Source organism: Bubalus kerabau, chromosome 6 (assembly GCF_029407905.1).
Source record: "Bubalus kerabau isolate K-KA32 ecotype Philippines breed swamp buffalo chromosome 6, PCC_UOA_SB_1v2, whole genome shotgun sequence".
NCBI lineage: Eukaryota > Metazoa > Chordata > Mammalia > Artiodactyla > Bovidae > Bubalus > Bubalus kerabau.
The window spans coordinates 23,856,711-23,884,587 of record NC_073629.1 but is presented as its reverse complement, the minus strand read 5'-3'; the positions used below and the strand labels follow the sequence as shown (position 1 = coordinate 23,884,587).

Sequence of the window (27,877 nt, the reverse complement as noted above, 5' to 3'; positions counted from 1 at the left end):
GGGGCTTAACTGCACTCATGAATGGCAGTGAACCTGGAATCTGTACAAAGGCAGAAATTGCATCTCTGAATAAAGTCTTTCCTCCATCTGAGGGTCTGAGAACTTCCATGATTTGCATTTGAACACCTTCCGGCTAAACATCTCACATCAACAGAGAAGATGAGCAATGCAAGTGGTATTATAATTCTTATGGGCAAGAGGGAGAGGCTCTGATTCAAATTAACTGATTGGATAAAAATATAAAGCTCTGGAGGTGGCTAGTCCAAGGTCACACAGTTAATGAAAGAGCCAAATATTTAGACCTTCTAGGGTTCTATTTTTGTTTTAAAATTAGGTGAGTGAAAAGAAATCTCATCTACAAAACAACTCACTTGGAAGCTACTAAAATGTTGTTTCTAGGGATTGTGTAGGGACCAACCCTTTGTCCCTTGTTGGAGACAGATTGAAGAACCCCTTATGAAAATACTCAGTACTTCATCCTGTGTTATAGAGCTAATGTTTTGCCCCAGGGGTATCAGAGAAGTCTGGAAAAGAAATACACTGGGAACAAAAAATATTTCTGAACCACATTTTTCCTAGAAGGGATATCATTCTAAAAAGAGAAGAAATCATTTTAAAATAAAACCCATCCACCAGAGTCACTTTTCCATTTGGGTTAATAATCAAATTATAAGAGGATCTGCTGTCAAGAGTTTGAGACTCTTCCTCCTATTAAACTACTATAATTTTTTAATTCCTTTTTTTTTTTTTTTTTTGGAATTCCTATAGTTTACAGAATTGATTTAGAGTAAGATCTGGCCATATTTACTTTTGTTCCAAATAAAGGCTCTTCTATGGAAGGCCTGCTTCTCCCTGGCTTGTTTCCTACTGAAGTAATACTCATTTCCTTCATTCAGTGACCCTAATTCACTTCTTAGCACACCAAAAAGCACTTTGTTTCTTGCAAGTGTTAATCTCTGATACATAGCTTACTTGCTGATGTTGTCAATGAATGTATACTGGTATGCTGTCAAACTTTCTTTTTCATTTTTTGAATTCTTGCTCTTCCCCTAACTAAGCAAACTATGAAATATAAGATAAGACATAATCTCTTCCCCCAAAGTGCTTGAAGATTAGTTGATACACACAACACACACTCCACACACACACACACAAATCTGAGGATAAACACTGTAACGAACATGTAAGTTAGCAATTTAAGACAGATGATAAAGGGTTTATTCCATAAACATATACTGAGAGCTACTGAGGGCTTCCCAGGTGGCACTAGTAGTAAAGAACCCACCTGCCAATGCAGGAGACAAAAGAAATGTGGGTTTGAGCTCTGGGTTGGGAAGATTCCCTGGAGGAAGGCTGGGCAACCAAGAACACCCTCCAGTATTCTTGCCTAGAGAATCCCATGGATAGAGGAGCCTGGCAGGCTGCAGTCCATGGGGCCGGACAGAGTCAGACGCGACTGAGGTGACTTAGCATGCACGCTGGCATGCACTGAGGGCAAAGTCCTTCTCCAGATATTAAAATCTAGACAGGGAGCCAGACATTTTATATACCTAATCAAAGCAGAGTGAGGTGAGTGCTGTGCTAGAGTTAGGTGTCAGATGACCGAGTCCTGGTTTACTCAGAACAGTCCTCATTTTGCTGGTTATCCTGGTATATTTGTGACAGCACCTCTTTGCACTTTCAGAAGAGTCTTGGTATGGATACAAAATTATAGTTGTTTTAGTGACAAATAAAGTTCAGTGAGAGTGAAGAGAAATGAGTTGTTAAGTTCTGACTGGGGGATTGGGCAGTTTCCTGGAAGGGGTCGGGTGGGGATGTTTAAACAGAGCAATTGCGCATGCACAAGCATGCATGTAATTAAGAACAGTTTTAGAAAGAAGACAGAAGACATCACAGGCTAAGAGCAGCTCAGACAAAGCCTTGGTGGTGTCCGAGGGCACTTGTATGATTGATTCCTCAATCAGCAGACGCCCTTTTTTTAGAGTTGAAGAAGGTGGCCCCACCGAAGGTCAGCAGACTCTTGGAAACTCTTGCCATAAACTATTATCACTCAGAACTCTGGTTTTCAGAAAAGATAGCCTCCGGGTAATGACCGATGACATCACTGTGTCAGACCAGAAGGGTTTGTTCCAGCTGGGTGAGGTGAGTGGGGGGAGGGGGAGAGAGAAGGAGAGAGTGTGAGGCAGGGTGAGAATTGAAGGAGACTGGAAAGAGGGTAGGCGGCAAGTGAGAGAACTGTGCTTTTATTAGTTTGGTCTGCCCAGTTGAAGAAATTGCAGGTTCTCCTCTGAAGAACCTTGCTTCTCATTTATTTCTGCAGATCTTTTCTCCCCGTGACAAAGTTGTATTCTGAGTCCCCCAGGTTTAAGAGGCAGGTGTACTTTCTTTATCCCTCAGTATTGGGAAATAGTCTCAGCACCACTGTTTTACGTAAGTCCGTGGCTGAAAGCTGCTGCTACAGGTATAGGGAGCCAGGTGTTCTTTGCTATCTGTGACCATAATTTAGAGAATTCCAGAGGTAAAAGTAATAAAGAATATGGACATCTACCTTTTCATGATGAAAATACCCTTTCTGATTTTTCATTGGGAAAGTTTTCAAAAGCAGATAATGATAAAATGAACAGTGCTCCCATGTACCTATCCTGAGTATGGGGACCCATGTACCTGTCACCAACTTCAACAGTTACCAGCATCCTATTGACTCTGTCCTCTTGGTTCCTCACAGCAACTGTCAGACATCACAGAACTGCATCTGGAAAGACGTCAGAATGTACTTCTAGCCAATAAGGGCTTTGTTTTTAACCATAACATAATTTCTTTTTTTAATGTAATAATTGTCTTTATTTTTAAATTTTGCATTGGAGTATAGTTCATTTACAATGTTGTTTTAGTGTCACATATACAGCAAAGAAATTTAGTTATACATATACATATATCTGTTCTTTTTCAGATTGTTTTCCCATATAGGTCATTACAGAGTGTTGAGTAGAGTTCTCTGTGCTATACAGTAGGTGCTTGTTTATTATTTATAGAAGTGTGGAAATGTTAATCCCAACCTCCTAATTTATCCCTGCCCCCACCTTTCTTTCCCTTTTGGTAATCATAAGTTTGTTTTTTAAGTCTGTGGGTCTATTTCTGTTTTGTAAATAAGTTCATGTCTATCATTTTTTAGATTCCACATATAAGTGATAATGTATGATATTTGTCTTTGTCTGACTTAACTTTGCTTAATATGAAAATCTCTAGGCCCATCCTTGTTGCTGTAAATGACATTATTTCATTCTGTTTAATGGCTGAGTAATAGTCCATTGTGTATAGGTATTGCATCTTCTTTATCCATTCTTCTGTCAGTGGACATTCAGGCTGTTTCCATGTCTTGGCTACTGTAAATAGTGCTATAGTGAACGTCTGCTCACTACACGACAGGCCATTAGAGACAAGGTGTTGAGGCAAGGAATATGAGTGACCAAGAAGATGGCAAATTAATGTCTCAAAATAGCCATCTTGTCAGGGTCTGTATGCCAGGTTCTTTCATAGAACAGAGATGGAGAGGAGTTGAGGAAGTAAAGTAAGAAGACCGTTTTCTTGAAAACCTCTCCTAGAATGGCCAACCTTATGGTGGGAATATGTTAATCTCTTTGTTGCAACCATTCACAGGTGAAAATGTCAGTTGTCCAGTTATGTACTCTTGTTTGACTCTCTGCAACCCCAAGGAATAGTCTGTTCAAAGAATTCTGGAGTGGGTAGCCATTATCTTCTCTAGGGGATCTTTCCAACCCAGAGACTGAACCCAGGTCTTCTGAACTTCTTTACCATCTGAGCCACCAGGGAAGCCTATTCACAGGTGAAGTGAAGTCACTCAGTCGTGTCTGACTCTTTGCGACCCCATGGACAGTAGCCTACCAGGCTCCGCTGTCCATGGGATTTTCCAGGCAAGAATACTGGAGTGGACTGCCATTTCTTCTCCAGGGGATCTTCCCAACCCAGGGATCGAACCCGGGTCTCCTATATTACAGACAGACGCTTTACCCTCGGAGCCACCAGAGTCAGATTATCTCCCTGTGAGCTGAACAAAGGCACTCTAGTTTAACAGTCAGTCAGAGGGGCAGGGTTCCCTGAGGTGAGCAATTATGTACAGTTATAATAACAAAAGCAATGACAAGCAAAGGTTAAAGTCAAAGAAACAAATCCAACATGGAATCAAAATTGGCTCTTCCCTGCAACAGCTCTTTTGTTATTGCTGTTTAGTCGCTAAGTTGTGCCTGACTCTTTGCGACCCCATGAACTGTAGCCTATGATGCCCCTCTGTCCATGGGATTTTCCAGGCAAGAATACTGGAGTGGGTTGCCATTTCCTTCTCCAGGGGATCTTCCTGACCCAGGGATCAAACTCAAGTCTCCTACATTGGCTGGAGGATTCTTTACCACTGAACCACTAGGGAAGCCCACAAGAGCTCTGTGTTTCGTTTTTAAAGGAAACTCCACAGTGTTCTCCATAGTGGCTGGACCAATTTAAGATCATTTTCTAATACCATCTAATCTTTGGTCCATGCTCACCTTTCTCTCTAAACTGCCCATTTTAAGGTCTGGAAATCTTAATTAGAGCTTCTGAGTCTTGGAGAAGACTAGGCACAGGACTAGAATGCTTCTCCCTTTTATGGGAGAGGATGAAAGGTAGAAGAGGAGGCTGGCATTCTAAGTTGTGTTTGGTAATTCCACTAGTGACTTGAGTTGAGCTGGGGCAAGTTATTTTTCCATTTCATGTCTCAGTTTTAGCAACCTTTTATCTTCAGTGGGTTAATAATATACCTCTTAGGGAATCTTCACAGTTTAAAACAGAGGTCTTTTAAAGACTTCAGATAAAAAGTGTACTTACTTACACAAAAAAAAGTGTACAAAACACTGTTTATTTGAAGCCTTCAAAGTCCTTCTCTGTTTTAAACTGTAAATATTCTCTAAGAGATACATGCTTCCCTGGTGGCTCAGTAGTAGAGAATTCACCTGCCAGTGCAGGAGATGCAGGAGACATGGGTTTGATCCCTGCTTTGAAAGTATTCCCTGGAAGAAGAAATGGCAACCCAATCCAGTATTCTTGCCTGGAAAATCCCAAGGACAAAGGAGCCCCGAGGGCTACAGTTCAGAGGGTAGCGAAGAGTCAGACATAACTGAGCACACCACAGCACACTCAGACAGCATTATCCAATCTCCTTTTTCTCCAACAAACATATTATCATCCTTCTGCCTGTGTGCATGTGTTCCTGTGGCTTGGTTGGATGGTTGGCTGGTTAGCTCACTCATCCAGCGCACTTACTACACACACAGCTGCAAAGCACCAAAGGCGTCACCTAGGCACAGCCTCCAGCTGTTTGAATCAGGCACTGTCCTGGGTATTTGGGTTATCTCATTTACCCCTCACTAGACCCCTCAAGGTAATGTTTATAATCCCATTTTATTGATGACGAAATTAGGTTCTAAGAGGTTAAGTAACTCACAAAAAAGGTCACCAGTTAGTAAGTGTCAGAAAGGGATTTCTGCCTTCTGAGGTCTGCTGTCCTAAAACCCATGTTCCAGCGTCACAGAGCTGAAAGGCATTAAAATGACATGCTTGTCATCACATCTGGCTGGTTCCACCACACCATCGTTTTTCCCTACCCCAAGGGAATCTGTCATTCAGAAGTATAAAAAGGCAGGTAGAAAGACAAAGCATTATATGGTGTGTCAATATTGAAATACAAAAAGAATGATAATTGTGAAAAATTAGAGGCAAAAGAAATGATTTTTAAGGGGGAGGTGAAGTAAGGCCTCATGGGACATGGCATTGAATGATGAAGCTGAAGGGAGAATAGTGACGTGTTAGTTGGAAAGCATAGGACGTGTGGGAGAACACCAGCTGGGCTAGTGGAGTGTGATAGCAGACAAAGCCGGATAGGTAAGTTGAGGTCCAGTTTTGAGTAGATTCCATTCTCAAGCTGAGTTGTGTAAAATTTAATTGCTATTCAATTAAAAACCTTGAAAAGATTTCTGAGTAAAGGCAGTAAACTAATTAGAGATGTACTTTAGGGAAATTTAAATGGTGGAGATGAAATCATTTACCTCAGATTCGGACTTGAACCTACGTGACCGGTACTCAAACCCAGCCAAAACTCAGGACCTAATGAAGCTCCCAGGTGGCGCTAGTGGTAAAGAACCTGCCTGCCAAAGCACGAGACACAAGAGATGCAGGTTCGATTCCTGAGTCAGGAAGATCCCCTGGAGAAGGGCATGGAAAACCACTCCAGTAGTCATGCCTGGAGAATCCCATGGACAGAGGAGCCTGGCGGGCTACAGTACATGGGGTTGCAAGAATCGGACATGAGTGAAAGGACTTAGCATGGAAATGAAGCTCAGGTTCTTGATGTCTCATCACAGAAAGAATTCAGTGAGAGACAAAGTATAGGTAAGAAGTGGATTTATTCAGATTCAGAGAAAGGCACACTCCACATACAGAGTGTGGGCCATTGCAGAGGGCAAGTGTGGCTACAAAATATGACGTGGTTAGTTTTTATAGGCTGGGTAATTTCATATGCTAATGAGTGGGACATCCTGAAATGCAAAGTCAAGTAGGCCTTAGGAAGCATCACTACGAACAAAGCTAGAGGAGGTGATGGAATTCCAGTTGAGCTATTTCAAATACTAAAAGATGATGCTGTGAAAGTGCTGCACTCAATATGCCAGCAAATTTGGAAAACTCAACAGTGGCCACAGGACTGGAAATGTCAGTTTTCATTCCAATCCCAAAGAAGGGCAATACCAAAGAATGTCCACAATTGCACTCATCTCACATGCTAGTAAAGTACTGCTGAAAATTCTCCAAGCCAGGCTTCAACTGTATGTGAACTGTGAACTTCCAGATGTTTAAGCTGGATTTAGAAAAGCCAGAGGAACCAGAGATCAAATTGCTAACATCCATTGGATCATAGAAAAAGCAAGAGAATTCCAGAAAAACATCTACTTCTGCTTTATTGATTGCGCCAAAGCCTTTGACTGTGTGGATCACAACAAACTGTGGAAAATTCTGAAAGAGATGGGAATACCAGACCACCTGACCTGCCTTCTGAGAAATCTGTATGCAGGTCAGGAAGCAACAGTTAGAATTGGACATGGAACAACAGCCTGGTTCCAAATTGGGGAAAGAGTGCATTAAGGCTGTATATTGTCACCCTGCTTATTTAACTTTTACGCAGAGTGAGTGAAGTGAAGCCGCTCAATCGTGTCCGACTCTTTGCGACCCCATGGACTGTAGCCTACCAGGCTCCTCTGTCCATGGGATTTTCCAGGCAATAGTACTGGAGTGAATTGCCATTTCCTTCCCCAGGGGACCTTCCCAACCCAGGGATCGAATCCAGGTCTCCTGCATTGTAGACAGACGCTTTACTGTCTGAGCCACCATCATGCAGAATGCCAAGCTGGATGAAGCACAAGCTGGAATCAAGATTGCCGGGAGAAATATCAATAACCTCAGATACGCAGATGACATTACCCTTATGGCAGAAAGTGAAGAGCCACTAAAGGGCCTCTTGATGAAAGTGAAAGAGGATAGTGGAAAAACTGGCTTAAAATTCAACATTCAGAAAACTAAGATCATGGCATCCAGTCCCATCACTTCATGGCAAATGGATGGGGAAACAATGGAATCAGTGAGAGACTTTATTTTCTTGGGCTCCAAAATGACTGCAGATGATGACTGAAACCATGAAATTAAAGGATGCTTGCTGCTTGGAAGAAAGCTATGACCAACCTAGACTGCATATTAAAAAGCAGAGATATTACCTTGCCAGCCAAAGGTCCATCTAGTCAAAGCTATGGTTTTTCCAGTAGTCATGTATGGATGTGAGAGTTGGACCATAAAGAAAACTGAGCACCCAAGAATTGATGCTTTTGAACTGTGGTGTTGAAGAAGACTCTTGAGAGTCCCTTGGAATGCAAGGTGATCCAGCCAGTCAGTCCTAAAGGAAATCAGTCCTGAATATTCATTGGAAGGACTGATGCTGAAGCTGAAACACCAATACTTTGGCCACTTGAGGCAAAGAACTGAGTCATTTGAAAAGACCCTGATGCTGGGAAAGATTGAAGGCAGGAGAAGGGGACGACAAAGGGTGAGATGGTTGGATGGCATCACCAACTCAATGAACATGAGTTTGAGCAAGCTCTGGGAGTTGGTGATGGACAGGGAAGCCTGGCGTGCTGATGTCCATGGGGTAGCAAAGAGTCAGACACGACTGAGCAACTGAACTGAACTGAACTGAATGAGTGGGAGGATTATTCCAACTATTTTGGGGAAGGGGTGGAAATTTCCAGGAATTGGGCCACTGCCCACTCCTTGGTCTTTTGACAGTGCCTTGGGACTGTCATGGTGCCTCTGGGTGTGTCATTTAGCTTGCTAATTGAGGATCAAGGTCTACTTAAAGTCGACATGTCTGTCATCTTGAACCCATTTGATTCTTGTGATTTATGTTGTGTCCTTGGGCTGTGTCATTCTGTGAAAAGTTGTGCCCTGTCCCTTTCCCTCCTGTTACACAGAGACTGAGGTTGGGGAGATCAGTTTTGAGACTATTCATTCTGATCCCAGGGATAAGGAAGGGGTACCTCATAGGGTGGTAACTGTAGGGGCTGGAGAGGAGGGCCAGGATTGGAAAGAGATTTTGAAATACCCAGTGCTAACCTCCACTAGAAATGCTTGAAGGCAAGGTATAGTTTTGCTCTTTAGTTCAGATACAATAATGATGTTCCTTAGGTGCTGACTGTTCTAAGAGCATGTATGATATACAATATATAATCATTGTTACCATTTAATTATAACCGCTGTAACTTCCTAGGGGTTTTGAAAATATTTTATAGCAATTTAATTGAAATAAAATTCACATACCAAATCAATTCATTCATTTAAAGTGTACAATTAATGTATACATCTGTGTTTCTAGAATATTCAGAGTTGTGCAAATATCAAGGCAGTAAATTTTAGAACATTTTTATCACTCCACAAGGAAACCCCCTCCCCATTAAACATCACTCCCCAATTCCCCCAGCCTGAGTCAGTCACCAATGGACTTTATTTTTCTGGATTTGTCTACTCTGGACATTTCATATAAATGGAATCATACAATGTGTGGCTTTGTGGCCGCTTTTGTTTGGCATAATGTATTCAAGGATCAGCCGTATTGTAGCATATATCATTCCTTTTTATGGCCAAACAGCATTCCATTGTATGGATATACCACATTTTGTTTATTAAATCATGGATAAAATTTTTTCAGTTATTCTAGAATGTTGCTATGTAAAATATTTGTGCTTGAAATAAGTGACCTACTGAATGGATTGTATAGCAGTTTGTATCTTAATACCATATTTACTCATCTACAGTGACTTTCTTTATCCACACGTTAAACCTTCTTTGGGTTAGGCTATATCCTGTACTTCCTCATCAGTCATCGCCTTTAGCATTTTGAATCCATACCTTGGAACTTTGCTTTTCTCAGCCAGACTACAAGCATATACCAACTATAAGAAATATATGTTACACATCTTCATGGTTCCCCACATGACCTGTTTCCCCACTGAGTGTTGTTAACAATGGAAGAGAGGGGGGCCTGCAAGAGTCAAAGCAGACTATTTTAACACTCTCAGGCTGTGACCACACTTTTTCAATTTAAACTTCTCCCTCCCCCACTCCTAAAAGTGTCTTGTGGACTATTGGTGGGACAGTGTGCAAACTATTGACTTAGAAAACATAACAGGTAATCTTCTAATCTAATGATGAAATGATTAATACATTGTTACATTAAGTACATTTTTTTAGGGCTTCCCTGGTGGCTCAGTGGTAAAGAATCTGCCTGCCAATGCAGGAGACATGGGTTCAATCCTGGATCTGGGAAGACCCCACATGCTGTGGAACAACTAAGCCTGTATGCCATGGCTACTGAGCCTGTGCTCTAGAACCAAGGAGCCTCAACTATTGAGACCCTGCTAAAGCCCAAATTTTCTAGGACTCCACAACGAGAGGCCACTGCAAGGAAAAGCCCGCACACTGTAACTAGAGAGCAGCCCCTGCTCTCTGCAACTAGAGAAAAGCCCCTGCAGCAATGAAGAATGAGCACAGCCAAAAATAAATAAATAAAAAATTTTTTAAGTTCTCTTTTTTAAAGTACTAATCAGGTAAAACCATTTCTCTTTTGATATGTTTAAATTTTTATTTTATGTTGGAGTATAGTTGATTTACAGTGTTGTGTTATTTTCAGGTGTATAGCAAAGTGATTCAGTTTTCCATATATATGTATATCCTTTTACAAATTGTTTTCCTATATAGATTACTACAGAGTGTCGAGTAGAGTTCCCTGTGCTATACAGTAGGTCATTGTTGATTATCTAATTTTGTATATAGTGGTGTGTATCTGTTAATCCCAAACTTCTAATTTATCTCTCCCCCAATCTTTCCCCTTTGGTAACCAAAATTTGTTTTCTGAATCTGTGAGTCTGTTTCAGTTCAGTTCAGTGGCTCAGCCGTGTCTGACTCTGTGACTCCATGGACTGCACCACGCCAAGCCTCCCTATCCATTACCAACTCCCAGAGTTTATTCAAACTCAAGTCCATTGAGTCAGTGATGCCATCCAACCATCTCATCCTCTGTCGTCCCCTTCTCCTCCTGCCTTCATTCTTTCCCAGCATCAGGGTCTTTTCAAATGAGTCAGCCAAAGTATTGGAGTTTCAGCTTCAGCATCAGTCCTTCCAATGCATATTCAAGACTGATTTCCTTTAGGATGGACTGGTTTGATCTCCTTGCTGTCCAAGGGACTCTCAAGAGTCTTCTCCAACACCAGAGTTCAAAAGCATCATTTCTTTGGCACTCAGTTTTCTTTATAGTCCAGCTCTCCCATCCATATGTGACTACTGGAAAAACCATAGCTCTGAGTAGTCGGACCTTTATTGGCAAAGTAATGTCTCTGCTTTTTAATATGCTGTCTAGGTTGGTCATTCCTGGAGAAGGGAAAGGCTACCCCACTCCTGTATTCTGGCCTGGAGAATTCCATGGGGTCGCAAAGAGCCAGACATGACTGAGTGCTTTTCACTTTCACTTTTCACTAGCTTGGTCATAGCTTTTCTTCCAAGCAGTAAGCGTCTTTTAATTTCATGACTACAGTCACCATCTGCAGTGATTTTGGAGCCCGAGAAAATAAAGTCTGCCACTGTTTCCATTGTCTTCCCATCTTTTTGCCATGAAGTGATACCAAGATCTGGATACCAAGATCTTAGTTTTCTGAACGTTGATTTTGTATGTTCTTCTTTCTCTAGTTGTTTTAGGTGGAATATTGTTTATTTGTGGAACATAGTGTGAAAACTATTGCTAATTAATATGCTGCTGCTACTGCTGCTAAGTCGCTTCAGTAGTGTCCAACTCTATGCAACCCCATAAATGGCAGCCCACCAGGCTCCTCTGTCCTTGGGATTCTCCAGGCAAGAATACTGGAGCGGGTTGCCATTTCCTTCTCCAATGCATGCATACATGCTAAGTCGCTTCAGTTGAGTCCGACTCTGTGCCACCCCGTAGACGGCAGCCCACCAGGCTCCTCTGTCCACAGGATTCTCCAGGCAAGAATACTGGAGTGGGTTGCCATTTCCTTCTCCATCTAATTAATATAGTTGGTAATAATGAATCTATTCTGATGCTGAAAGGATTGATACATTTTGCATTAAATTTTTTTTTTTTTAAACTGGTCAGGCAAAAAATTTTCTCTTGATTTTTAAGAAAGGTGGTTTGTTTGTTTGTTTGTTTTTTAGAGATTCACTGTGTCACAGCTTCTACTGGAGAAGAATTTTTTAAACCTCCATTTTTAAAAGGAATAGCCACATTGTAGATTATATGAGCAGTGGATCAATTTATAGAGTTAAAATTGAAGACTTGGAAAAAAATTTCTGTTCTTTAATTTTATATCTATATGGGCTTCCCTGGTGGCTCAGAGATTAAAGCATCTGCCTGCAGTGCAGGAGACCCGGGTTCGATCCTTGGATCGGGAAGATCCCCTGGAGAAGGAAATGGTAACCTGCTCCAGTATTCTTGCCTGGAGAATCCCATGGGCAGAGGAGCCTGGTAGGCTACAGTCCACGGGGTCGCAAAGAGCTGGACACTACTGAGCGACTTCATTTCACTTTTTCACTTTTCATGGGATGAATGTTTACTAAGCTCATTTCATTATGTATGTAAGTCATTATGCTCTACCCTTTAAACTTATACAGTGGTGTATGTCAAATATATCTCAATAGAACTGGAAGGCGGGGGAGGGGGGGAAGGTATGGTATGTCAAATAAAAGGATAATCTTTTTTTAAAAAATTCTTGGAAAGGAGTCAGATAATTGATTACTCTTTTTTTTTTTTTTTTTTTTAACCTAATTGTATATTGAACTTTGTAGTAAACACCAAGAATGGAAATCAGTTCAGGAGAATTTTGTATTTAACATGGATTGGTGTTAAGATTCCAGTCAAGTGATGTTTCCTGAAACAAGCTACCAACACAGAGAAAATCTAACTAAATACAGTTAATCTGTAAACTCATTGTTAGCCCAGTACTCTAGTTCTAGATACTAATTCTCCAGGCCAGAATACCGGAATGGGTTTCCTTTCCCTTCTCAGGGGATCTTTCCAACCCAGGGGTTGAACCCCGGTCTCCAGCATTATAGGCAGATTCTTTACCAGCAGAACCACAAGGGAAGCCCCATACTCTTCTGGGGACATGTAGAAAGAGAGAGAGTCTCTCCTCCCCAGCCACTCTTTCTTGAGTACATACATTTGCATAGGTATCTTGACAAAGAGCTGACAAAATTTGGTGATAAGATAAGCAAATACAGTTAAATTCAGATTCTCTTCAGCTGTATACAGAATTTAACAGTTTACATTTGAATATTTACTAATGGAGAATGGAGAAATGTGATTAACTATGCAGGAATTTTTCTGAAGAGAATGGTTACAGAGGGTTAAAATTTAATGTTGTAAATTGGAATGTACTTACATTTCCATGTGGTAGATTTTAAAATTACCGTGAAATTACCTTGATCCACCAGAATAATTGATTATTATCCACCAGAATTAAAGATTTACGATCTAATCTTGTAAGATGAGACTGTTTTAGCAGTTCTGTATGAGGCTCATAAACTTTATTGTCTGTTTGCTTGGATAGATAAAATGATAAAACCTAGAGAAGTAACTGTATTTATTTTTTTTTACCCTCCTTTTCATTCCTCTTTTCTACTTACTTAGCAGAAGAGTGTTTAGATTGAATATCTGTTTGTGTGCAGGTGCCCAGGATATTCCACCTTTGGTGTCATTATTTTCTTTCCTTTGTATGGCATATTATTAATTTAATATGTGATTATGGCTGAGAACTTCAGCTATCCCAGTCAGGAAGGGAAAACTATTGTTTTTGTAAGTAATAATAGCAAATTAAAAAAAAATTACTTAGTTATTTACAATATTGTGTTAGTTTCAGATGTATAGCAAAGTGATTCAGATATGTGTGTGTATAGTGGTATGTATTTGTTAATCCCATACTTCTAATCCCATACTTCCCACCTCCACGTTGGTAATCATAAGTTTGTTTTCTATGTCTGTGAGTCTGTTTCTGTTTTGTAAATAAGTTCATTTGTGTCATATTTTATATTCCACATATGTGTATGTTAGTCGCTCAAGTTGTGTCCGACTCTTTGCAACCCCATGGACTGGAGCCCACCAGGCTCTTGTCCATGGGATTCTCCAGAAAAGAATACTGGAGTGGGTTGCCATTTCCTTCTCCACATATAATTGGTATCATATAATATACATCTTTCTCTGTCTAACCAGGTGTCTATGGCAGTTAATGATAATTAATGCCTGTTTGCTTTTCAGAACATCGAGTTGAAGGTTGAAGTAGAGAGCCTGAAACGAGAACTCCAGGACAAGAGACAGCATCTGGATAAAACGTGGTGAGTTGCCGTTTGAACTAGTTGAACTCTTGGTTCTTTCCAGAGTCTGGCTCATTTAGCTGTAACCAAATTCTTTAACCTTAATTCTGGCATTTGAGTGCTGTATCCAATTCAGGAGTTGAAACAAGGGGCCTTCTTTTCCAGGCTCTCTGAAAGTCTGAGTGACATTGAAGTAGATTATAATGTCATCAAACCTAAGCCTATAAACTTCCTAGTCAATAATCTACAAAGAGCATCCAGGGTTGACACAGAATTCGGGGGAAATGGGTACTCTCATATACTGCTGGGGAGAATGCAAATTGTGGTAAAATTTTTGGAATGTAGTACTACTTATGAAAGTAAAAAACTAATACTTTCTTTGATCAAATAATTCCTAAAGGGAATCTATTCATTATAAATAAAAGTATGAGCATAAAAGGATAAATATATAAGGATATTAACCACATCATTTTTTTGTAATGTCAAAAAAAATTAAAACTATCCATCAATAGGACAATGGTTGAAAACATTTCAATATAAACATACTATGGAATATTATACAGTCATCAAAAATGAATTGGGTCTATATATTATTATCCTGGTGGGAAGTCCCTGATACACTAAGTAAGGGGCGAAGTGCTGAGTGATACTAGAATATAAGCCCCTTTGGTTAAAGACAAACAACCTGTGTGTACATGTGCTTGGTTGAGTATGCATAGAAAAAACTGCAGGGTTACATGCCAAACACTTTAACATTGCTTTCATCAAGAGAGTGAGACTGGAATTTGTGATAGGGAGAAGACTTGATTATTTTTATATACCAATATTATTAGCATGGTTACCTTTATAATTAAAAACCCCTTAGTTTTAAATGACAAATGTTACTGAAATTTTTACTAAAAATAATTTTCAGATTATGTCCTACAATCAGTATATATTCAATCTGATCTGGCATTCCTTCTATCTCTACAGTATTTCTTGATACTTATTAATAGTCCAGTAATATTAGAATACTCAAACTAATATTAGAATACTCAAACTCAGCTGTACACAGTATGCTGATATTACTCAATTACTTACTAAAGCATTAAATGAGCTTATAGATTTTAGGAAAATGTGAAATACCAATTGAGTTATAAATTTTGAGATTTGTATAGTGTATTTTTAATTATCATTTCAGCCTTTTATTAGGTGGCATTATCCTATTTTTAGAAATGAGAAAGCTAAGGTACAGAGTGTTAAAGTCTTTGCAGATGAGTGGCAGAACCCACAACGTCTGGCATCAAGTTCAAGGCATTTCTGCCTTCACAACAGCTGTAGCCTATTAAATCAGGCATTCCTGGCTAACTGAGTTACTCAGAAAATGTGTAACTTCAATCTTACGATATTGTACTTTGCTGTTGTCTATTACATTTATCAAGGAATATGGAGTCAAAGTAAAAGTTGATTATTCCTGAGGTCTGCCTGTTTAGAGGGGGTCTTAGGTTATTCTCTTGACTGGTATCACTTGTACAACAAAGACCCTTCTATTCCCAAAAGGCTGTACAATGACATGAACTCAAGATAAATATAGTTTCCAGGACAGTCCTGAGTAGTGTCCACTTCGACCAAGGAATTCTATAATCTTTAAGGAAGCTCCATTTAGTTGCCATGGACACAACCTCTTGGGCCTAATATTAAAATACTCCTGGGCTTGGACAGAGCACCTTTGATTTATCATGAGCCTGTGAAGGTTCAGTATTGTTCTCTCTACCCTGAAAACAAGAAGATGGTCAGTGGTTCTCAACAAATGGCTTAAAACAGGAATAAAATCAAACCGGAATTAAGATCATTCAGCACCTGATACTGCCTTCACTAATCCTCAGACATCTAAGGGCAGCTGTTGTCAGCTATAAATAAGCTGGTGACACCTTACCCGCTTCGTGCTAGTGCCTGGACATTCATTCCTCAGGACATCAGAGAAGCAAAGCTGGCCCAGAACCCTGATCTTCCATAGATTAAATGTCCACTTTCTGCATGGGACCATGGGGAAACTGGATAGAACTCTGGGTAGGTAGCCCAGACTCAGGACAGTCTACAGGTTACTGGCTAGAAAGGACAAGAGCCTTTCTATGGCTGTCCAAATGGATATTCTGTTCCAGCAACCTAAATGGAAGGAACACTCTAAATTCAAATAGCGAGAAATCAAGGAATGAGCAAAGGACTCTGGGAGAGCAGTCCAAATGGAAGAGTCCAGGGACAGGTGGCAGTGAACATGGATGCTGAGTTCTAAGCCGTTTGAGGACTGCCTGCCTTTCAACTGAAAGCTTTTCCTCTTAAAGCTGTAGCAATAGTGAAGCTTCTCGGGTGTCAAGTATTATATTCTGATTGACAAGCAATACAAATTAGAGTTCCTAAAAGATTATCTGAAAAGTTGGAATGAGCAGTTCCACGAATAATTGCTGTTCCACAAATAATTTCTTCTCACCAGTGTGATTCAGAATTACTGAAACAGCCTGAATGGGTCCACTTGCTAAGTTATATAGCTGGCTGTGACTGGCTGATGTTCTGTGGTTTTAGCGCTGATGCAGAGAATATCAACAGCCATAATGAAGCTGAGCTCCGGCGCCAGTTTGAGGAGAGACAGCAGGAGACGGAGCATGTTTACGAGCTCCTGGAGAATAAGATCCAGCTTCTGCAAGAGGTGAGTATCCCCAGCTACGGGTCCCCTTTTACCTCTTTCCTGACTGCTCTGCCTCCTGGGCTTCACCTTTTCCCTCTCTACTTTCCTTCCTAAGGTCCTTAAGTGTCCCTGTGTTTCAGGGCTCCTAACCTAGGTGGGGGCTCTGCAGCTGCTTGGTTTTCATTCTTTTTTGTGCCTCCTTGCAGGAGTCCAGGCTAGCAAAAAATGAAGCCGCACGGATGGCGGCTCTGGTGGAAGCAGAGAAAGAGTGTAACCTGGAGCTCTCAGAGAAACTGAAGGGAGTCACCAAGGAGAGGGAAGATGTACCAGGAGACCGGGTCAAATCTGACCAGTACACTGAAGCCCTGGCCCAGAGGGACAAGTAGGTACCTTTGGTACTGTATTTGCTACTTGTCTTTTGCCTGTTTTCAAGCCTGTGAGAGTATATGGCAGCTACACTGTTGCCTTTTAAGGACTTACGGTGGGCCTTCACCATTTCCAAGACTTTATGGCTCCCCTAAGTAAAGAATCTCTTTTTAGGGTTGAGTCTTTAATGGTATCCATTAACAGAACTGACTTGCTGGCAATCAGGAGATTTAAGTAGGTGTAAGTAGAACAATGGTCAAATGATAGTGAACAAGAGACATTATCACTTATTCACATGGATTGAGCACCTGCTGTATGCCAGACAAAGGACTAAGCACTCAGGTTACAGAGAGGAAAGACCCATTTCCCGTCATCAAGACACATGTTATACATTATTAATAAGTTCTCTGGTAGGAGTAACATGGGATACTCTGGGGTGTATAGGATTGTCATCTACTCAAGAGCAGGGTGCCACTGGAATACAAGCAACTCCTACAGCTCAATTCCAGAAAAATAAATGACCCAATCAAAAAATGGGCCAAGGAACTAAATAGACATTTCTCCAAAGAAGACATACAGATGGCTAACAAACACATGAAAAGATGCTCAACATCACTCATTATCAGAGAAATGCAAATCAAAACCACTATGAGGTACCACTTCACACCAGTCAGAATGGCTGCGATCCAAAAGTCTATAAGCAATAAATGCTGGAGAGGGTGTGGAGAAAAGGGAACCCTCTTATACTGTTGGTGGGAATGCAAACTAGTTCAGCCACTATGGAGAACAGTGTGGAGATTCCTTAAAAAACTGGAAATAGAACCGCCTTATGACCCAGCAATCCTACTGCTGGACATACACACTGAGGAAACCAGAAGGGAAAGAGACACGTGTACCCCAATGTTCATTGCAGCACTGTTTATAATAGCCAGGACCTGGAAGCAACCTAGATGTCCCTCAGCAGATGAATGGATAAGAAAGCTGTGGTACATATACACAATGGAGTATTACTCAGCCATTAAAAAGAATGCATTTGAATCAGTTCTAATGAGGTGGATGAAACTGGAGCCTATTTTACAGAGTGAAGTAAGCCAGAAAGAAAAACACCAATACAGTATACTAACACATATATATGGAATTTAGAAAGATGGTAACAATAACCCTGTATACGAGACAGTAAAAGAGACACTGATGTATAGAACAGTCTTTTGGACTCTGTGGGAGAGGGAGAGGGTGGGATGATTTGGGAGAACGGCATTGAAACATGTATAATATCATATATGAAACGAGTCACCAGTCCAGGTTCGATGCACGATACTGGATGCTTGGGCCTGGTGCACTGGGATGACCCAGAGGGATGGTATGGGAAGGGAGGAGGGAGGAGGGTTCAGGATGGGAAACATGTGTATACCTGTGGCGGATTAATGTTGATATATGTCAAAACCAATACAATATTGTAAAGTTAAAAAATAAAATTAAGTTAAATTAAAAAAATAATAAAACAGATGGAACCCTAGAACATTTCCAGGATACATTAAAAAAAAAAAAAGAAAGAAAAAGTTTCCTGGAGGAGGTGAAATCTGAGGTGGATTTTGAAGAGTGAATAGGAGTTGAAAGAAACAATGTAGGAAGTGGTTAGGGAGGGGAAATGTCCTGTGCAGGAGGAAACACCATTGAGGGGAGACACAGGGACAGGCATATTTCAGGACATATAATTAGTTCTACAGGACCAATTATAGAGAGAGAGACCAGTGAGAGGTAAGCTGTATTTGGAAAAGGGCATCTGACTGTGCTGACTTTGTATTTAAAAGGAACTTTAATTTTCTCATAAATGTAAGTGGGCAATTGTTGAGGGCAGGGCTGTGTCTTGGTTATTGGAGCAACTTCTTAAATGTTCCCTTCTGGTCCTGCCCTTCTCCGTTTCATCCCAATCTAACCATTCAGAGCAGGTTTGAAATGAAATTGACAAATATTTAGCCCCTTCAATGCGTGATGCTACGGTGGCATAAAAAGCCGTAAGTGGTTTTTAACTGGATAGGTGAAAAACACAGTGTACACACAGTGACCAATGACCAATGTGATCTTTTTGAGACACAAATCTGATCATATTATTGCAGAGCCGTTTGGAAAGTTCTCAACATCTTTAGGAAGTAAGATCTGTTCTTAGTGTGGCCATCAAAGCCTGTTATGTTCTGACCCCTGATTTCCCCCAGACTCATCCCCTTACCATGACTCCTTCACATTTCACTGATTCCAGACTAGCAATGATGACTAAGGTTTGCTGGGCTCTTACTGTATAAATGAGCTGAGTCCTTTATATTCTTGTTTAATTCTCCCATAAAGTTTAATTCTCTCATAAAGTTAACAATCCCATGAGATAGGGATTATTATACTTTATAAAGGAAGAAATTGGCATTTAGAGAGTCATGTAACGTGGCTTCAGGCTTTGCTGGAATCCAGACCCTGAAGGCACACCACCTCCAGAAGCATACAGTGCTATGTCAGGTACCCAGAATTTCGTTCATGCTCTTCCTTTGTGGGGAAACATCTGTGTTTTCCCCTCTTTGTTCATTCTTCAAAACTCATGAAGGCATCAATGCTTACTTCTGTGAAGGCTTTTGTGACAGAATTAAGTATTTATATTCTTGTTTTGTATGCGTGCATGCTCAGTCACTAAGTCATGTCCTACTCTTTGTGACCCCATAGACAGTAGCCCTCCAGGCTGCTCTGTCCATGGAATTTTCCAGGAAAGAACACTGGAGTGGGTTGTTATTTCCTACTCCAGGGCATCTTCCTGACCCAGGGGTCAAACCCGCATCTCCTGTGCCCCCTGCATTGGCAAGTGCATTCTTTAGCGCTGCACCACCTGGGAAGCCCTTGTTTTGTAGGCACAGCCATTAGCGCACAGTCTTCTGCGCGTTGTCGTATTTTCTTTCAGATCTTCTCTGCTAGATTACCTGAGACGGTCTCATCTCTGTATTCCAGTGAACACTTGTCAAACCAAAAGAAAAAAAAAAAAAAAAAAGACAGACATACCTAACAAATTGAGGGAGTTCATGTCAGATGGCCTTGAATAGCTTTGTAAAGTAGGAAAGTAGATCATCTGTAGAGACTGAGGGTCAAAGGGAATAGTGAGGTCTGAGGCTTAAGAAAAGTAGAGATGTTCTAGCACAGATACCATGGGGAAGTTAATATGAAGTCCACATTCATCATCATAACTATCATTGCAACTTGCATTCATATACATTTTTAAGTTTTAAAAGTTCTTTCTCATCCCCAAGTCTAAGCTGATGCTCATACCTTAAATTAATTTATCAATTTGTCTATGAGATTCCTACTTGACTTTCTGGTGCCCGTAACCTTTTGGCCATATCATTTTCCTGCCAAGGTGCTATCACTGTCTTAACATATGCTGTGTTGCATGCGTGCTCAGTTGTGACCCCTGGGACTGTAGCCCACCAGGCTCCTCTGTCCATGGGATTCTCCAGGCAAGAATACTGGAGTGGGTTGCCATTCCCTTTTCCAGGGGATCTTCCTGACCCAGGGATCACACCTGCATCTCCTGCATGTCCTGCATTGGCAGGCAGATTCTTTACCACTGAGCCACCTGGGAAGCCACACACACAGGAATAATAATCACAATCAGAAATTTTACATCTATTACCAGCATGTTTTCCAAGGACAGGTATCTCTAGTACTCAGACTTACACACAGAGAAACAGCAAGATACGCCTTGCACAAAACTGTTGATTTGAACCTGGGTTTATATACATCAGCACAGCATGCAGTCTTTGACAACTGAATTCTGGTCTGAATTTCCAGCCTCTTCTCTAGCCATTGTCTCTTCCCACCAGCCTTTCGCCTGCCAGTAACTCTTCCCCATATATTTTGTATCTTCATGCCTTCATTCCTTTATTTAAACTCCTTCCTCTGAGCCTATAAAACAATCCAGTCTTCAAAATCTCTTCTCCTGAGCTTTCCTCAGGCTCCTCCAGGTCAAATGAATGACTTCTTCTTTATCTTTCTGCCTGTAGCTGCATGACAATACTCACTGTACTATTTGGTTCATACTCTGGTAGGGTAGCACTTATTGTAGTCTATCTGTTGATATATCTGTGACTCCCTATTCTCAAGACTCTTGGCACACACACCAAAAAAAGTTTAACTTTCTGTAGAGATTGTGTGTTTTCCAACTTTATATCACCAGTACATTGGGGATGCATTGAATTATATACATAATGTGTATATGTGTGCCCAGTCATGTCTGACTCTTTTTTGACCCCATCGACTGTAGCACACCAGGCTCCTCTTCAGGGATTCTTTAGGCAAGAATACTGGAGTGGGTTGCCATGCCCTCCTCCAGGGGATCTTCCTTACCCAGGGATCGAACCCACATCTCTTGTCTCCTGCATTGGCAGGTGGATTCTTTACCACCATGCTACCTGGAAAGCCTGTATACATAATGGTTACTTGATAATTGGTTTTTAACTGCAACAATAATAACAAATAAAAAGACCCACAACTTCTGAGAGTTTTATACTTATGGTCTATAGATCCATGGATTGGCTTCAGGAGGTCTATGAACCTTACTTACATTATGACAATATAAGCAAAAAACTCATTTATGTATATGTTGGGGGGCTGGGGCAGAGAATGCATGGCTTACTGAAGACAAGTATCAAAGAGTTCAATGATTTAAAAAGGTAAAAACTTACTGTACCAGACCATGCTATCTTTGGAGTGGGCTGAAAAATAAAGTTAGTAATGTATCATGACCGTAATTGTTGTTCTTACTTTTCCTTTGCTTCAGAAAAATTGAAGAACTGAGTCAAAGCCTGGCTGCACAGGAGAAACTTGTAGAACAGCTGTCTCAAGAGAAACAACAACTGCTACATCTGTTGGAGGAGCCAGCTGACATGGAAGTGCAGGTGAGGTTTGGGCTGTACGTCCTGAGGCACTTGCTTCATGCTTTTAGGAGCCCAGCTTTACATATAAATGTGTTAGTCTTCTATTGCTGTGTAAGCAATTACTGCACTCAGTGGTTCAAAACAACATGTATTTATTACTCCAGAGTTTCTGTGGGTCAAGAGTCCAGGCATGACTTAGCTGACTTTTCTGCTCAGGGTCTCACAAGTCTGAAATCAAGGTGTCAGCTGGGCTGCTTTCTCAGCCAGAGGCTCACTTAGGGAAGGATCCACTTCTAAGCTCCCTCAAGTTGTTGGAAGAATATTGCTGTGCGACTGTAGAAGTTATGGCAGCTAGCTTCTTCACAGCAGCAGTGGAGAGAGACAGTCTCTTACTTCTCAACACTCTTTTAAGGGGTTCACCTGATTAAGTCAAACCATCACTGTACTATCCCTTTTGGTTAACTTAAAGTCAACTGAGTAGGGATCTTAATTACATCTGCCACACCCCTTCACTTTTGCCATATAATATTGCATAACTATGTAGCGATATCTCTCACCTTTGCCATTTTCTGTTGGTTAGAAGCAAGTTACAGGTCTCCCCACATTCAAGGAGTGGGGATTATACAAAGGTGTGGATACCAGGAGGTGATGATCACAGGGGCCGTCTCAGGATTCTGCCTGCCACGCTGAGTGATGTATAGCGATAGAGAATGCAGCGTGGTTTTAATATTGAGCAAAGAACCCTCACCGCTGTGAAAGTAATTGCATTAATCTGTATGGTGATTCTTGGAGGTTACCTCAGAAGGAGCTCCTCTTCTTCATTCAACTTTTAATTTACTAAAAATATACTTTATGAAGGAACCCTAGGATCCATTTCTGCTCAAGCAACATAAATAATTACTAGGTATTCTTACAAAGCTTAGATCAGTGATGAAGCAAAATGTGCAATTTAATTTATTGGTCACATATACAAAGGTTGGAATCAGGTTAAAAAGAGTAGGGCTAACAATGAGTATAAAGCAGTGTTTTCCACCTTTCCCATATCATGACAAAAAATAGCTAATAATAATAAACATAGAAAATGACATGATTTACAACATAATCAAGTTGCTTAAGTGACTTTTTCTCATTTTTCTCGTTATCAACTGTTCTTTTTTATTACTCAAGTCATAAATAGCAATTACATAAAATAAAATCTGAAAATTCAAATAAGCAAAAAAATGTTTTCAATAGCTATGACCAGTATAAAAGAAATACAGTTTTTAAACTTGAGACCCTGCAATAAATTTATTCATTAATTATAGTTTTAAATAGTAGCAAATGATAATATTTATAAGGGGCGGCAGAAATGGATGGAGCCTGTCACTTGAAAGTGGCCAGCCTGGGTGTTTAGACCACAATGAGGGCAGAAGAAATCACTATCTTGACTGCAGTATCAACCCCTTGGACTCTAAATCCATTTTGGTTGGAAAGCTCTGGTTAACAAACTCAGAAAATGATGTGCCTACATGTAATTTGATAGATATGAGTAAAAATTAAAGTTCATAGGCTTTTTGCAGCATATATATTGAAATATATGGAAGATCCCACAACATTTTAAAATTTGAAATAACTTGGTTGGAAATTAGAAGAATTGTATTTCTGTCCTGATTCTTTCTTTATTAACTATGCATAGTCACTTCTATGGATACATCACTTCTCAGCCTCCATATGTGTAAAATGGGAAAAATTAGCCCAAGTAATCTCCAAAGGATCCTTATAATTTTGACATTCTGAGTTCAGCATCACTGGGGAAAGTGTGTAGTCCCCAAGATAAGCACTTTCAAAGAAAAATACTCATGTAAATTCTGTAATAAAATCACTCTCATTGTTCTAGTTTTATATTTACAGACACATTGATGTGATATATTTATGTACACATATTTATTTTCATTAGTGTCTTTGATAAGCACTGAAATGAGTATATGTAGTTCAATATTTGAATGCTAATAAGGGGAATTGAGTTGGTATCAGTTTTTAAAAACTGATGTGGTATGAGTTTTTAAAAACTCAGTATGCAACAGACTTGAACAGAAAATTTATAATTTCAAAGAGACTAAATTATTTACCAATCTGTCCTAAAGGAATGCTTAGAATAAGTTAAGTACAGTGTCTAGAGGATAATAACATTGGGTGAGCAGAGAAAAGAAATACATCAAGTCACATAAATTGTACTAACTTGATATGCTTCTTTAATGTTGCTGGGACCTATAAAAGTTTATTATTGTTATTGCCCAACATTTTGTACACTTGATCACATTGTGCTGTGAATTCTGTCAATCAGTGTTTCCCAACCTTTTGCATAGAAAGCTCAGTTTCATAGGAGTTGATTGAGGGTCTCTGTTACTCTGAAGTAAGTGACTGAGGCTGGTCATGGTTAGAGGTGATTACCTGTGTCTACCTTCTGGCCCACCCACCACCTGAGACCTGACAGCATGACATCTCAGCACAGGGGTGGGCCACTTTTTTAGGTGTTGTCCAGAATACCCAAGATGGAAAGCTCTGCCACAGAGGGCCTCTGATAGTAAGTCCTCTCAAATGTGGAGGAGAGAAAGCCTCCCATAGTTCACTTTCTAGTTACTCCCTTGGGGTCTGTGCCTTATGAAGGAAAAAATAAACTGGCACCAAGTGTGCTCAGTATGCATAGAATTATTTTATATTATCATTTCCTTCTCCAAGGGATCTTCCCGACCCAGAAGTTGAACCCGAGTCTCCTGCATTGGCAGGCGGGTAGGTTCTTTACCACTGAACCACCTGGGAAGCCCAATCATCATCTCTAAACAGCCCAAAGAAGACTGGCCAGAGAGTCAGCTTTATAGTGAGCATTCAGATAATCCTCTGAAACTTGTCTCAGTGTGTCCAGGTTCCAAAAGAAAACAATGTTTTGGTCACAGTGTTTCTGTCTTATATTCTATGGCCTAAACAGAAAGAAATTTGAAATTTGGGACTATATTTAGCTCGGGACTATTTAGTCATGCTCAAGTGGTTCAGATTGTCATAATGAAAGGATACAGTCAAGTCCTTTTTAGAGAAATAATCTTGGTCCTTCAAGAACCAATTCTAATATGAAGTCTCTTGAGTTTTAATTAGGGAAGCAGAGTGGTATGAAAGAATGAGCTCAGGTTTTGGCATTTGATTCCAATATAAACACTTTTTAGATGAATGGCCTTGAACAAGTTACATAGCCCTTCCAAGTACAGTTTCCTTCTCTGTAATGTTCATCTCTTTGTAAGGATTAGAAATAATATGTTTATAGTGCCTCAGTTCAGTTCAGTTCAGTCACTCAGTCCTGTCCGACTCTTTGTGACCCCATGAATTGCGGCACGCCACAGTGCTCAAAACATGGTAGCTACTGTTCTCATTATGCATGTCAACAACCTGGAAGAGAGTAAGACTATTCTTAAAATGAGTAGCAGCTAAAAAAGACGTAGTCATTGAGTCAGATATTGCAGACTTGACTCACATTGTACCTATCTTCGTCTGACAAAAGACAAAGATAAAATTATTAAATATAGCATATTTGTGAGATTAATGGTCACAGTTATCCCTTTGGACCTGTTACCCCTGCACATAGAAAAACTGGTTCATAGACAAAGACCAAACTCAAAGTTACCAGTTTGTGTTATTGCTCCCCAGGAAGACCACAGCAGAGTGTAAATTCTTCAGGGTAAATTGGTCACAAAGAGAATCATAATCTCATTTTAGTCTCCTAGACACACACAAAAATATTGAAGCACTTTCTATAACATCTTGGGATCATGTAGTCATATTGTAATGATTCAGATTATTATAATATTAAGACCTAAAAGTAGTCACAGGATTTCTTAATACCTATTCCAAGAATAATTTAAAATATTTATCAGTGAATATTCAACAACTTTTCTATAGTAATAACATCAGCACATATGGTAGCATTTTCTGTGTGCCAGGTGCTACTCTAAATACCTCATATATTAACTCAATTTAAGTCTCAAAGCAACCCAGTAAATTAGATACTGAACTACATGAAACATAAAAAAAGATTAATTTATAATAAACCAGTGGTCATATTAATATGTAAATTTTAAGGCACAGATCTATTAAAGGATATAAAGAAATAAGCAGATGCTTGTATGTGGAGTCACAGCTTCAAATACAGTCTAAGGCAGGTATGTTATATTGGCAATTCAAAAACAGCAAGTGGCAATGTCAAGGTGAAAAGCTCTTGGTAAAATTTCCAATAAAGAACTAACATAATCCTCCTTTAATTTACATATCAGTTTAATTCATAGAAGATTCAGAGTATATTAATGTTGGGTTCCTATATACAACAGAACTAAGTCCTAGATTCAGATGATTATATAAACAATTTGATTATTTCCATTAGTGCCCAGTGGAACATTTGAAAGTCATTCAGATTTGGGGACAAGGCGCTGTCCTGCCTATTGCCAGTTATGTTGTACCCCTAGCCCCACTCATCATTGAAATAAGAAATACCCTACAAATTTTCAACGCATTCTAGGATATGGCTTCTTGATAAGAACCACTGGTCTGGGTGTCCTGGCCTTCAAAGGGTTTAAAATCCAATAAGTGATTGGCATATAAACAAAGTATTAAAATGCAGCATAACAAATGGAGAGAAATATAAGAAATATACTCATAGTGCTAAGAGGACCCAGAGAGGAAAGTGATTATCTCTATCTTTGGAAGTCAGAGAAAGTCTCACTTGGAAGTCAGCCTGGACCTGGGGCCTTAAAGACTGAGTCCCTAGGCAGACAGTGAGAGAAGGGCATTCTAGGCATGGGAACAATATGTACAATGGTATGGAACACACTCAAGGAATTGGGAGTCATTGGTGGAGAAGGCAATGGCACCCCACTCCAGTACTCTTGCCTGGAAAATCCCAGGGATGGAGGAGCCTGGTAGGCTGCAGTCCATGGGGTCACTAGAGTCAGCACGACTGAGCGACTTCACTTTCACTTTTCACTTTCATGCATTGGAGAAGGAAATGGCAACCCACTCCAGTGTTCTTGCCTGGAGAATCCCAGGGACGGGGGAGCCTGGTGGGCTGCCGTCTATGGGGTCGCACAGAGTCGGACACGACTGAAGCGACTTAGCAGCAGCAGCAGGTGTTACCAAATATATGATAAGTGTTGAAGAATGATGGAATATATAGCTGGAAAGTCCCATAAATGTCAAGCTTCATGTTCTAGGCGCAGGGTTCCCAATCTCTGGGCTGCAGAATGGTACCTCCTACCAGATCAGTAGCAGAATTAGATTAGAAATAAAGTGTGCAATAAATGTAATGAGCTTGAATCATCCTGAAACCATTCCCCCACCCCTAGTCCATGGAAAAATTGTCTTCCACGAAATTATGCCCAGGTGTCAGAAAAGTTGGGGACTGCTGTTCTAGGTAATGAAGAACTAAAAATTAAAAAAAAAAAATAAGCAAAGGGAATAAAAGCCTTTGAAGTGGCATTATAGAAAGACAATCCTGGTGGTGGTTTAGATGCAGGATTGACTGAGCAGATCATTGATGTCATCTCCCAGGTGCCTCAGTGGTAAAGAATCTGCCTGCCAAGGCAGGAGTCAAAAGAGACGCTGGTTCAGTCCCTGGATTGGAAAGATTCCCTGGAGGAAGAAACAGAAATCCACTCCAGTATTTTTGCCTAGAGAATTCCATGGACAGAGGAACCTGGCAGGCTACAGTCCATAGAGTCACACAAAGTTGGACATGCATGCACTTGGGATAGAAAATCATAGTTCAGTGCAGCTATTAACTGCTTCAACCTAGCCCGTTCTGTGAATTAGATAAAAGTAAAGAATATTATAAAACAGTTATAGAGCATTTTGCCTATATAGTGATGTGTGACAACTCTTTATCTGTGACACCCCAAGCCCTGATGCTGGAAAGATCGAAGGCGGGAAGAGAAGGGGACAACAGAGGATGAGATGGTTG

At 40.4% G+C, this 27,877-nt stretch overlaps 1 protein-coding gene across 4 annotated transcripts in view; it reads left to right on the top strand.

Moving 5' to 3' along the window:
* PDE4DIP (phosphodiesterase 4D interacting protein) overlaps positions 1 to 27,877 on the top strand; it is a 238,489-nt gene that overhangs the window by 110,358 nt on the left and 100,254 nt on the right. For all 4 annotated transcript variants that reach the window (XM_055584577.1, XM_055584581.1, XM_055584583.1 and 1 more), the window contains 4 exons: positions 13,910 to 13,986; positions 16,525 to 16,648; positions 16,834 to 17,009; positions 21,804 to 21,921. In XM_055584577.1, the coding sequence (XP_055440552.1) occupies positions 13,910 to 13,986; positions 16,525 to 16,648; positions 16,834 to 17,009; positions 21,804 to 21,921 (495 nt within the window). The remainder of the gene's footprint in view (positions 1 to 13,909; positions 13,987 to 16,524; positions 16,649 to 16,833; positions 17,010 to 21,803; positions 21,922 to 27,877) is intronic.